This window comes from Poeciliopsis prolifica, unplaced genomic scaffold (genome assembly GCF_027474105.1).
Source record: "Poeciliopsis prolifica strain line A6 unplaced genomic scaffold, Auburn_PproV2 SCAFFOLD019, whole genome shotgun sequence".
NCBI classification, from domain to species: Eukaryota; Metazoa; Chordata; class Actinopteri; order Cyprinodontiformes; family Poeciliidae; genus Poeciliopsis; species Poeciliopsis prolifica.
The window spans coordinates 6,803,620-6,816,566 of NW_026562394.1; the positions used below are offsets into that span (position 1 = coordinate 6,803,620).

A 12,947-nucleotide genomic window follows, 5' to 3' on the forward strand; every position below is an offset into this window, starting at 1 on the left:
CCACATGCTCATCAAGCGGGCTTCATTATTTCTCGGCCAGCCAGCTGGAATGTCCATTTCTGCTCTATTGCTTGTTACTCAAGCCTAAAGCCTGCCTGGGGAGATTACAGTCACCAGGCTGGATCTCTGTGAACCTGCAGGTCATTAACATTTCTCACTAGAATTATGTGAATGATCTGTTCTCACCTGATGTGTTTTTTTGGAAATAAGCAGAGTCAAGGCAACAAATCGACAAATATTAAGGCCAGTGTTGCTTTTGCTGCCAATTAAAGTCAGCAAGTGTTTGGCTCATTTGTTGGCACCCCTGGGAAACACCTAAAAATAAAAAAAGGAAATTTAAAATTTTGTTTTGGTATTTAATTCACAGTAAATTACAATCTCACTGGCAGAAAACAATCATTTCTTTTCCCCACTAAGTAACTGTATTTATATAAAAGACTCATAATTTTTACATATTCTTACCATGTGTGATTGAATATTTTCTCTTACTTTTATTCATGCTTTTCGGGAAGTTGATATGTAAAAACATGCATACACACAGTTTAAAATGAAGAACACTAAAACTGATTTTCAACAAAAATAGCATAAATGAATCTTTTCCTCCAGTAAAAACCATTGCTTATAAATCTGTGAGGACGCCCACACATAATTCAAATTAGCTTTTGTCTGAAACGAAAGGAAGAATATCTACAGATTACTTTAGTTGCTGTCCAGAGTTTATGTCTGTCATAGGTTCTTCTTCAAAAAAAATAAAATACAGTCCCTATAAAACTAGAAAACGCAGTCTCATTTTGTTTTCAGGAGTGTCTGCATCTGTTGTTCAGCTGCCCGGCATAAACAGAAAGAGGGCGACTTCTTCTGCTAATGCCTAAACCTGCCATGCAAACTGCTGACTTTGTGTTGCGATAATCACATATTTGGAAGAGCCATTTGTGTTGCAGAAATGATTAATGTGGCAGTGGATCTTTTCTCACAGTGGGGCCCTTTGCTAAAGGATTAGAGACTTACCTGTGGGTGGTCGCTCAGATCTGGGACACAGCTAGAGCTGAGGATCCATTCACTTCTGGAGAAAGGGCTCATCTATCTCTAGTTGTTGCTGCTCCACTGGGAGCAGCAATTTGTCTCGCCAGTGGCCCAAGAGCCTGCTTGGCATGATTGCCCCACAGGAGCTGATTCAGCCCGCACTGAAGAGGGCAACTTTTTGACTGTCGTGATTCTTATCGCCTGCCCTACTTAATGCTGCGTTTAGAGGAATTATGAAATGTTCAGAAAATGTCGCTCACTTCTGGGTCATTTACAGTGGGTCTAAAATTCTGCTTGCCTTCCTGTTAAAATGTCCTTGTGCTGTAAAATTTCGAAACCTTTTGACAAGACGTCTGAAAAAGAACAAATCTGTCAGACGGAAAGAAGAAACAGCTGCAGCAGCCTGGGTGTGTAATAGTTCACACCTCTGGACTAATTATTTGCGAGAACTTCTTGTTTAATTCAATCGTTCATGAAACGAGAAAGAAGTCTGTTAACATCCCACATGTTGTATGCCTTACAGGAATTTGTGAGGGCATCTGTTCTATGAAAGACTTTCTGTCAGATTTCATTCTGAGCTGAACTTTTCTTTTGATGTTGAATCTCTTTACAGAGATTTGGAGTCGGGGTGATGACAGTTAAAAATACTTTAAATTTCAGCTGTTTTTCTGTTTTTTTAATTACAGACATGAAAGCTTTGAGGCAAAACTGAGTGATGGTTAAATCTGCTAAAGATTTTGTCCATTTTAGCAAATACGTTAGTGCCGTCTATTGAAAAGTGACCGCAGAGCATGACAGTGCCACCACCGTACTTCACAGTGGGTTTCAGTGTTCTTTTAGTCGTGTGCTGATGCATTTTGATGTCCACGTTACTTTTTGGTTTCATCAGACCAAAACGCCACCATCGCATAAATTCATACAAATACAACATTTTCATGTTTGTAATACTCAAAGGATTGAGGCAGGTTTTTTGTTGCTGTGATAAAGTAACACGCAAAGTAAAGTATAACTGGGAAGCAGACGCAGCCAAATATTTGTCTTTGAAATTATTTCGCAGCGAATAAATGGAAACTCCATGCAGAAAGGCAACTATGCGACCAAATGTACAGTCTTTAACCCTAACCCGATAAATTAAGCAAAAAACGTTGCGTGGGTACGGACACTTTCGCAGGATCCTGAGTTAACATGCCATAGTGCTATTATGGCAGAGAAAAAGTCCTCCAATCAGATTCTAACGTGGATAGCATGAGTGAAAAGATGTGCAAAGTGCTTGTTGTTTGAACAAGGAATACACACTGACATATGCTGGATGCCGAGCAGCTGCATTCGCTTCCTGAATCACTAGTCCCTTAGGTACTGCTAAATGTTTTTTGGGGCAAACTAGCTCCAATTAATTTGGGTCAAAAGGGATGTCTTCTTTCCAAAGACATCAACACCAGTGTAGCCCAGAGCGGGTTGTTTTTATTATTATTTATTTGTTTTATTCTTTGGTGGATGAGCTCCAGTCAACCAAATGGTCGTTTTACTCAGCAGCAGCCTGAGAAGTTGCTCAAAGCAACATATTGCATCTGAATTGAGGTCAATTTATTTTATAAATAAAGAAAAACATTCTCTGCCAAGACTTGGGATTGTTATAACCAGTGCTGTTCAGCACCACTGGAGGATACATTCGAGCAAATCTGCGATATTATTAAGCTAACATTATGTTCCGAAACTTGCAGTGTGTAGCTTAACAAGAAAGATATGGATCGGACAAGATTAGAAACAAAGACACTTTGAATCCATGGATTAAGCTGCAGAGAAATACCCAAAGTATTCACAGAGCACACTTACACTGATAACTCAGTAGGCTTTGCACAGCCTTCCTTTGCCTTTCTGCACCGTGTGAGCCAATATTACATACATAAGTCAAAGTCTGCTAAGGCCCCGGATTATTGCTTAAAAATTGTGCAATATTTTTAAGTGCTAAATATATTTATAGAGATCTCTGGATCTGCACACTCTTGTTTCCAGTACCAAAAGGAGAAAGCGCAAAAATCACGTCTAAGGCTGAGGATTAACCAATACAGTCAGACGCAAACGCTCATCAATCGTACTGAGAAACCAGGAAGTAAACATAGTGGGTCCAGTTGTCTTGGAGAGATGAAGGAGATTTTTTTGTTCCACAGACTTTTGTCTGTAACTTCACCAGCAGACATGTAAAAGCTTGTGAAATATCTTTATCATTTTAATAAACTATTCTTTCATCTTGATGTAGAAGCTGTTTGATACACCCTTTTCTTAGTTTCATTTATTGGAAAGTTTTGAGATCCTTGTTACTTTAGATAAATTATAAGTCGATGCTACTAAAGAAATGATTTTGAGAAATGAGTTTGTTTTTTTCCGACTATCTGAGGCATTGCAGTAATTTGTTAAGATTGCAATATGACCAATTTTTCATTTTCAGAAAACTCTTTGAGTTTGTTAGAATACAATATTATTAGGTTATAAATAGTCCCCGACTTAAATATTGTTCCAGTGTTTTAGCAGCAAACTCATTCTCAGCACGAAACTAAAAAAAAAAAAAAACTACATTAATTCAAATAAATACTCAAATAACTATTTTCTGCCAGCTCTAGGCAAATATAACCAGAGCTGGACATGATTCATTTGTGCTGCGAGGAATCTTTATTTTTAAAACCTGAAATTGAATAGTAACGTGCTGTTGTTGTTTTTTCTCTCTCTCTCTTTTCTCAGAGAGCGTGACAGAAGTGAGGACAAACATCTATGTGACGAGTTTTGGGCCGGTGTCGGACACAGACATGGTGAGTGTTTCCTTCGTCTTGTTTCAACTGCAAATGGACACATTAAAGAAAATTCCCCATTTAGCATGTAGTCACTTACAGTTGTTAAGCCAAAGTAGTTTGAATTGAAACAGCATCTGAAAAAACATTGTTTTTAATGGTAATTTACTTGACTTTACTTTAGTTTTTTTTTAATCCAGTAATCAATGTCCGAGCTCATTGGTCAAAGTGTAAACTATGTATGAAAAAGCATATTTCTAAAACTTGCTAATGCAGTGAAGTTTAAGGGTGTTTATTTCATCTCGTAGTCCAGTAGATATTATCCAATCGGGGACCAAAGTTGTAATATTTGTTACATTTTCAGCTGGTGCTGTTTGTTTTCACACTGCATTGTGTCAAATGAACCAAACTGTTTGAAAAACCTGTTCCTTCCCTCGCCTGTTGTGGCACCGCACCAAGAAACCCTGAAAGAAATGACAAAAAAAACCTCTGAAGAAGACGCTGAGCGCAACTTAGTTCTTCACAAAATGTAAACTAAAATGGAGTGGCATTAGATTTTAGCGCTTGTAGGATTTCGTATCTCTTTGGTAAAAAAACACAAACTATCGTTTGACTCACATGTTCGTTTAGGCTCCATTTACCCAGAATACCACACATTACAGTTTGCTTCCTGCTTTCGGAGCAGTCTCCGGTTCAGCTGAACCGAACAGAGACCGGAGTTCACTTCTTGGGTGCGATTGCGCGTTCACACCTCCCCAAATGAGACGGATTTTCTAGACCAATGAACTAAGAGTTGGATTAAAGCAGACCTGACATTTGACACAAAGTACCTCAAAAACAGAGAAACCTTTCCCCCTTTTTTGCTGTTTTTTTTTTTTTTTTTTTTTTAAACAATGCTGACAGTTCTACTACTCCACAATATAGCACCAAAGTAATAGAGTCAAAAGCTCCTTTCTAGCCAGCCCGGATGACCTCTGTTTAATCTTGGGACCCCCTGCAGCTTTTGACACATTTGCTCATGCAGCTCTAATTGCCCACTGTGGGCTTCAGGTTGTTTCTTTTGCTTGCTTCTGAGCTGCTCTGTCAGCCTGAGTGACACTGCAAGATAGGAACATTGTGGTTTCACTACACAGCTCCTTCATGTACAGTGGTTCAGCTCTTGGGTTCTTTGGAGCAGGTCATGTTCACGCTGTCAGACTGTGATTTCCATGAGCCGGCAAGGATCTCCTGAGGATCTCACTGACTTGTGTTAGCACCGCCGTAGCTGTCTTTTTGTGTTATCGTTAAAATTGACCACATTTGCTTTATGCCAGCTTACATAACGTTGTTACAAAATCTGGCTCAGCTGAGCTTCGCAACACTGAGTCAGTGCATCTATCTTACTTCATTCTGCTGATGGTTACGTCATGCAGCCAGGTGATCTTCATCTCAAGGCATCGTCTTCACTAATATGTTTTACAAAATGGAAACCTTCTGCTTTTCTGCTCTGTCCCCATTTCCCATCCTTTTCCATGAGGAGCACTGGGATTTGTAATAATGCGTTCCAGAATGAAGTTTTGTTTTTTTATTTAATTGGCATTTGTAGACTGGAGATAAGGCAATTATTAAAAATAATGACACAGAGGCCCAATTTGCGAATACACACTGTTGTTTTCCGTGCTAGAGACAAGAACAACAGCAGGGCCATTTTAATGGGTTACTCAACATCTGCCTCACTTCCTCCCGACTCTGTCTCTCTTAAACTTAACATGTGAACCAAAGACTGTAATGACAGGGAGAACATGGCTGCAGTTTTAGGAGGCACTCTATTCTTCTTTATGCTTTGTGTTTGAATAGTGTAGAACGAGACAGAGGTTTAGAACAATGACATTTTAGCATCACCTCGATTTGTCACTGTTGCAAACAATGTTTGATCAGTAGCTTATCCAGGTCTTAGTCACAATTCAGAGACACATGCATACAGAAAATGTTACTCTCATGCTGCATCATGCAGATTCTCTGTCTGCACCAGTGAAGATTTACTCACCTCCACACTTGACTTTTGAACAAATGGCAAAATAATCTGTTTGGTAATTGTGCTTTACTAGTATCCTATTATGGGGCACTTGTGTAGAGCTCTGAAAATATGTTAGGAATGTGATGATGTTGAATTCATAGGTATAATTATTGGGCAAGCTTTTATCTGATTTAGCATTTAGTTAGAACAATTAATTTGGTTAATGGATAAATATGCACTCAAACTACTTTTTTTTTATTTCATTGATTTCTGTCATGATAAATACCCCTTTAAGAAGGACACAATGCATGATGGGAGTTGAAAGTTCATGACCTGCGAATATATATGGAAAGAGAGAAAACTACACACGCTGTACGCTTGAATTGTGGATTTTGTTTAATAAAGTTGCACAAAACTGAAAATCTAAGCGTGCAACTCTTGCAACATCTAATCTCAATTCCCATAAAGCCAGTATGTCATCATGGTAATGTCACTGCAAAAGCAACGTTGTCCTGACACTGTGGTACAAAGCTGTGGAAAAAACTAAATGAAAGTACAGTGCAGCAAAAATACAGGATGTGAATTTCCAAAGAATTATGTTCATTTACTCATGTTTAGATTTTTGACATACGTTATTCAATGCACCAAATTACACGACAAGATGGAAAATAAAATGACAATAGTAACATAATTGTAAAAAGAATGCCTCTAAAAGTCTTCTTTATTTTTAATTTTACCTAAACTAGTTTTTTTGTTGTTGTTTTTTCTGTGGAATTTTATAGATCTCTCTCAGGACTGATTTTTTTTTAACAAATTACATGCATGGAGCATCTGTCCAGAACCAGGCAGCTCGTTGGAGTACACAATGTTCAGACATCTTACTTATTTACGTACGACCTGCCACCGGATAACACTTCCTCTGACAGAAAGTATTCCTCGCTGCTGTCATGTAGCACTTAGTGCACTTCTTACCTGTCTTCATATCTTAAATACACACCATCTGTAAACTAAGCAATGATTGGTTGTAGCTTTTAATATTTGCACATGACCGAGACAATAATTGGCACATTATTAGCAAATAATAATGGAACAATTCATTACTGTGTCTGAGGAATTTAATGCTCTCTCGTAGAAAAAAAAAAACACTCTATTAGCTTATAATATTTTGGTTTTATTTATTCCCTCCTGAAAAATATCTCTAAAAGGACATTTGCAATCCTCCTGCAGCATTTTTGGCCACATCATAAATATTCTGTACAGAAAAAGTAAAGAATGTCTAACTTAAAGTGAAACGGTACTTCATCCAGGAGTGCTGTATCATATTTTTATCTGTCCTCATTACAGGAATCCTCGGTTTGAGCCAGTCCCCGCCGCTGTGAGGACTCAATATGTGAAACACTCTATTCCCAACTTGCTTTGTGAAAGAATGTTGGCTCACTTGCGTTATTTTAATAGACAGTCCTTTATCTTTTTCAGGACATATCACCTTTGGGGTCTCTCAAAGCTCAGTTATGGATCTAGAATTTTTTTATTTCCTTCTTTTTTCACACGCTCCACTTGGCAGGAACATGAATCAAGTGGAAACAGCCTGGGACACAGAGTCTCACTTGTGATAATGTTTTGGCCAGATAAAAAGATAGTGAGGTCGGTGCAGGTATATCCTGTCGGTCGTCAAAGGCAAAACAAGAACTGCATTCAAACACACACACACACACACACACACACATATATAAAATGTCTGCTTCATGGTCTTTTTTTATAAAGTAGGTGTTAAGGTATCGTTTAATCCCACATGTGCTAAACTAACTTTAGATTTAGTATCTTGTTTCCATCTGTTCTCATTGCTTAGAATTATCCTCCAATATATAGCGGTTTATGTCTTCAAAGAAATATTTTTGGGGAAAATGTTTTGAAGATTTTCAGAAACAGAGGTTCACACTTTTACATTTTGTGCAACTTTCCAAAAAGCATTTCACTAACTTAATTAATAGGTGTGTTGATATTTCTGCAAATCCACAACAAATTGTGCACATTGTCATATTTAAATGTATTTATCATAATTTCATCATGATAAATAAATTGTGAACTCACAGTTCAGTTCATTTGAATCATTTGTATTGATGCTCCTGGTCATGATGCAATCAAGAATAACACGTAAGAATCTAACAAATAAGAATTTGCTTTTCTCTTTCCTCTTGCTCTTTAATAATTCCTCCCACTGAATTTGTTTTTATTTTCAGTTTTAGCAGTTAAATCTGAGGCCATTGCATCAGATTGCAATGGCCTCATTGTTAAGGTAAAGCCAGTTGTTATGCACTAAAAGTAGCAAAAGTGACTAGTATGAACACTAGTATAAGTCTAGAATAGTATGTGTCTTGACCCCAGACTTGAAGATTTGAAACACTGAATCAAGAACTGTCTATAAACCAGTTGGTCTTCTAAAGCAGAGTTTTGTAGAGAGTTATTTAAAAAGACTGCTGCATGAGATGAATCACGTTTATTGGTACATATTAGGGGGAAAAAGAAATTCCACGTGCCTAAGGGAACAACCTCCTACTCAGAGCTGATAAAAGCATATCTACAGTGGGTCGTGGATGGGGCATGTTAATGTGTTTTCTAGATCACGGGTTTTCAGGCTACATGAACGTGGACCTGTGCAGCGAGTGAGTAGGAAGCAGCACAGATTACTGCTCTGTTCTGGGACGTAAAGGCTCTTTGTCGATCAGCTGAACGGAGAGAAAATGGACAATCCAAGCTGAATTTCAGGGGATGATCGGAGGCTTTTAGAAAGAGTGCGTGCATATGTTATGCAAATTTGCTGCAATTCTGGTTCGTGAAGATACACTGAGAATAACCGCAACCGCAGTACTGGAGGGGGAAAGCGAGACAATTCGCAATATGGTGCAACGTGTTAGACGATAAAGAGAGTTGGAAGAAAACTAAAGTCAACCGGGTTCCACAGTCAGAGAAAAAGGAGCATACATCAGATTTTAATGGTGATCCTTTCAGGGCACAGTGAGATTATTCATCGTGGCCCGAAGGATGGAGCTGGGGGACGTTCGTGTCCAGGGTGTCATGCTGCTGCCGTGGCCTTAAAAAACTGCAGCGCTGGAAGAGAATATTCCTAGACAGAGCACACTCTATACCCTCAGCATGTCAAACTTTTATGTTGTGTACATCCAATGGTTCAATTACCCCTCACTGTAACATCAAGTGTCCCAGAAATGTCTGCTCTTCTCTCAGCCCTGGGGCCTCTCATCGAGTCTTCACTCCGGCTTCAATAAACCACCTCTTCCTTTACTATCCCATATTGTATCAGGAGCTACGTTTTATTATTTGACTTTCTTGGACAAAAATGTCCACATTTATACACCGACATCCCTTTCTTTGGTAAAGAAAATATTTTTTAAAAAAGCTGAACTTGTTTCTCTACATCTTCTGTAAGCCTGCAGCGTCGCATCTCATTCGCATGCGTGCAGCGTTGCAGCACGTGTACCTGTCTCATGGTGGGCTTTGACAGGCCTGCGCTGATATGAAGCGGTTCAGGTTGTCACGTGTGCCGCGCTCCGGCTTGTTTTGACAAGATGTCAGCGATGGCCTAATCTCACCAGGTGTGTGCACTTTCTGGGTGCAAACACCCCTGAGAAATGAGACGCTCACGATGCATTTCTATGCCCAAAATTCAGGATCCATGCTTTGCTCCAGGTGTTCACCGAGAAATGGATATTTGTGCCACTTACATTTGGAGGTGAACTCCAGGTTTCCATATTAATCATGTTGTCCTTGTTCAAAGGCTGGTAAGTTCAAGTACGCCCTTCCCCATACAATACACAAGTTAATGTAGGGTTAGGTTTGTTTGTTTTTATCATCCACAATGGACGTAATAGTTTCCCCTGATGCCTGAGTGTGATTTATGTGTGATTACAAACAAGTTGAAAGCAAAGTAGTTTCTGGGAAACAGCAGCTAATAGGAATAATAGGACTTCACGCACAGTCACTGAGTAGCTTAAGAGCAAGATGTTAACTTCAAATTACACCTTACAGACTTAATTATTATAAAACATTGAAACAAGACATAAAGTGTTAACTTTTAATATGTTTCATCCCAATAGAACTCGACTCATTTTCTTCCAAATCTGTAGAAGAAGCTGTGAGATTGGACGCCATTTCGATTTTAACCAGTCTTGAAAACTAAAGTCTTATAATTGTAAATCTACAGATTCCCACCAGGCAAGCCAGTTTCAGCCAATCACATTCAGCTGTTCACTGATGAGGTCAGAGTTTGAAGGCTAAGCAATTAGGGAGTCGGGATAATCCAGCAGTAATTGGCTTCAGCGAATGTGTTTTTCGAGAAAATGTCATCTACTTCAAGCCTGAAACTGACATATAATTATGGTCACCATTATCAAACAGAATGAAAAAAACGACTGCTTCCTAAGTGACATAAAATAAAGTGAGACATCATAAAGCAAGAGAATGTATGAGCAGGTTTGTCTTGGGTGGCCAAGAGAAAACCACTTCTCCGTAGAGAATGATTCTTTTATCAGGACCTGGACGGTTTGCAAAGAGGCATCAGAGTGAACGACATGGAGCCAAAGTCGACCACAACATCACTTCACAAACATATTGAACCAACACGGTGGCAGAGGGACGATGATCTTGGCCGATTTGTGGCTACCAGGCCTGGAGATTCTTTAGGTTCAAAATAAATTCACTTTTCATATGTGATTCTACAAGCTAACGAAGCGTGAGGTATGATTAGGCTCTCCTACACTAATTTTTAAAATAAATATACGACAGTATGAAATCTAGCCACTGCAAGTCAAATAGAAATAACTTGAGAGCCTCGGAATATCTAGATGAGCTTTATGTCTGGAAGAATAAAACCGGAGGGGGGTGAACTTTGACCTTCATCTTTACCAAAACTGACAAAATGCTGAGTGGTGCACCGTCTATGATTGTCATTCCCACCTCTTTGGCACCAGGTAGAAACACCAAACCGTGACACTTTGTGCTAGCTGATGCTTGGTAGGACATATAAACGGCGCAAGCAATCAGCAGGCAGTGGACTGGCTGCACTGATGGATCATTTGGTCCTGAGAATGTGAGTTTTGCAAGTCGATAAGACTCATGTTTTTCCGTTGTGCCGATTCTTTACGATGCAATTTGTGTCATTTTTACACTTCTGTTTGCACTCCTGAAATATAACGCCGTGTGCGTTAATCGTTTAAATTGTAGATCCAGAAGTTGTCACAGAGACATCTTTTTTATGACTGTGAGTACATCACCACTGGTGTGAAGACAAGAAATAAGCACACATTTCTAAATACATCTAGAAATATTTTTTTAATATTTACGATTTTTTTGTGCCATGTTCCCTTCTATCCGTTTTTTTCTACAACTCAACGTGTAGGCGCTCGGTGTGCTTGTGTATATCCCATTAGGCAACAGACAAGAGATAATTAATTTTATTATATTTCTGTTCCTTCCCCATGTCTTCCTTTCTGTATTCCAGCTTTTTGCTGTTCTGTATATCAACCTCCTTCCTGCATGCTGATCGCTCTACTCTTGAATGAGAGCTAAACTAAATAAGATCTGAAACGTCTCATTTTCCAGCCAATGAGGCTGATCACTAAACTATGTCTACCTTAAAAGCTGTTCACTTAGGATGAGAATCACATCAGTGTCGGTTCAAACGCTTTCTTCCTTCCTCTGGAAAGATTTTGATAGCTGCAACTATATCTCGTTAAAACTAGTGTCCCCTACTTTATTATCCGAGTGTTAAAGGTTTTTTTGTTTTTTTTGGCCAGAGGAAGAAAAAGAGTTGAGCTGTAAAGTCATTTTTTACACATGCAGGGTTTTACAATTGGCTGGTAGGTATAATCTGGACTTTTGGCGGTAGACACTGGAAAGCTCATTATCTGACAACCACACTTTAATGCTGAAAGAAGATTATGGGAGAAGAGGTCAAGAGTGATTTGCCAGGTAAGAAAACGTGAAAGGCAAATGGAAATGGTCAAAGTGGAAGACAAGGTTTACGGAGGAGAATAACCAAAGAGATGTATATAAACGTGCAAATATATATTTACTGCTATTTCTCATTCTTTTTGTTAATTTATAACTTATAACAAACTCAAAACATCGCCATTTTATCGTGAGCATTTCTGTTTTCTTGAACATTTCACGCGTAGACGTGCACCGTGATGTGCGGCGCAGCCAAATGACAAACAAGCTCGAACCTCAGAGCGCTGGGATGCATGTGAGTATAATTGGAGTTGGTGTGGGATTCACAGCTCATTGCGAATCTCACACAGGTTGCTCTCCCAGCAGGGAAAAGCGAACGGCACACGAGAAGTGGAGCGAGGGAGGATGATTTACAACCGGGGGAATAAGGAGGAGTTGTAATTAAAACATTGATCAAGTCTGACTGATGATTGCAATACCCAGAGTGCGAAACCCGGCAGAGCCGGGTCCGATAGACGCGCGACCTCCCCGAAGTGATGTGTGTCATTACCGCACAATCGAGACGCAATGTTAACCCTGGCCTGCTGTGTGCAGATACAAACAAGGCGTCGTTTGTCATCCAAGCTATTTCAGTGGAAAAACAGCTGGTGAGTTTCTTTTCCTCCACATAACAAAGTCATCAAAAGCGATGCATCAAATCTGCAAATTTTGAAAAAAAAATTGCTCCCAAACTTCAGCGGCTTCAAAAACGGATTTCAATGAAAGAAAGCTAGAACTATGGTGCATAATTTGAAACGTTAAAAAAACAAGCCGTAGAAACAGCGTTCAGATCTACAGAGAGCGTTAAAGCAAAGTGGCGTTACTGAAATGAGATGTAACAGTTAAACTTCATGAACTCCTTTATTCCAGATAAAAAGCTCCTTTAATATTCTATCAGACACAACCTTCCTGCCATAATCGGCCGCTGTCATTTGTTTAATGTGCAGACTCATTTGGTGGAGTCGGCTGCACATCCTACCTTAACTGCCATCTTATCAGGTCTTTCTGTCGTTTTCATCATCTCCTTTCATCCTCATTAGTTTCGGCCTCGCCACCAGCGACCGCTTTCGAGCTTCGACCAATATCTATAAAGGACACGTTTATAGATGTGTGACGTTCACATCTTTCTCCTTTGATTTTTA

General features: G+C 39.3%; 1 protein-coding gene across 3 annotated transcripts in view; it reads left to right on the plus strand.

Annotated features, from left to right (window-relative positions):
• The window catches only part of gabra3 (gamma-aminobutyric acid type A receptor subunit alpha3), a 156,069-nt gene that overhangs the window by 64,309 nt on the left and 78,813 nt on the right, over nucleotides 1-12,947 (plus strand). For all 3 annotated transcript variants that reach the window (XR_008606877.1, XM_055043622.1, XM_055043623.1), the window contains exon 4: nucleotides 3,760-3,827. Coding sequence is in view for 2 of the 3 variants with exons in the window: in XM_055043622.1 (XP_054899597.1) it covers nucleotides 3,760-3,827 (68 nt within the window). In the remaining variant the exon portion in view is untranslated. The remainder of the gene's footprint in view (nucleotides 1-3,759; nucleotides 3,828-12,947) is intronic.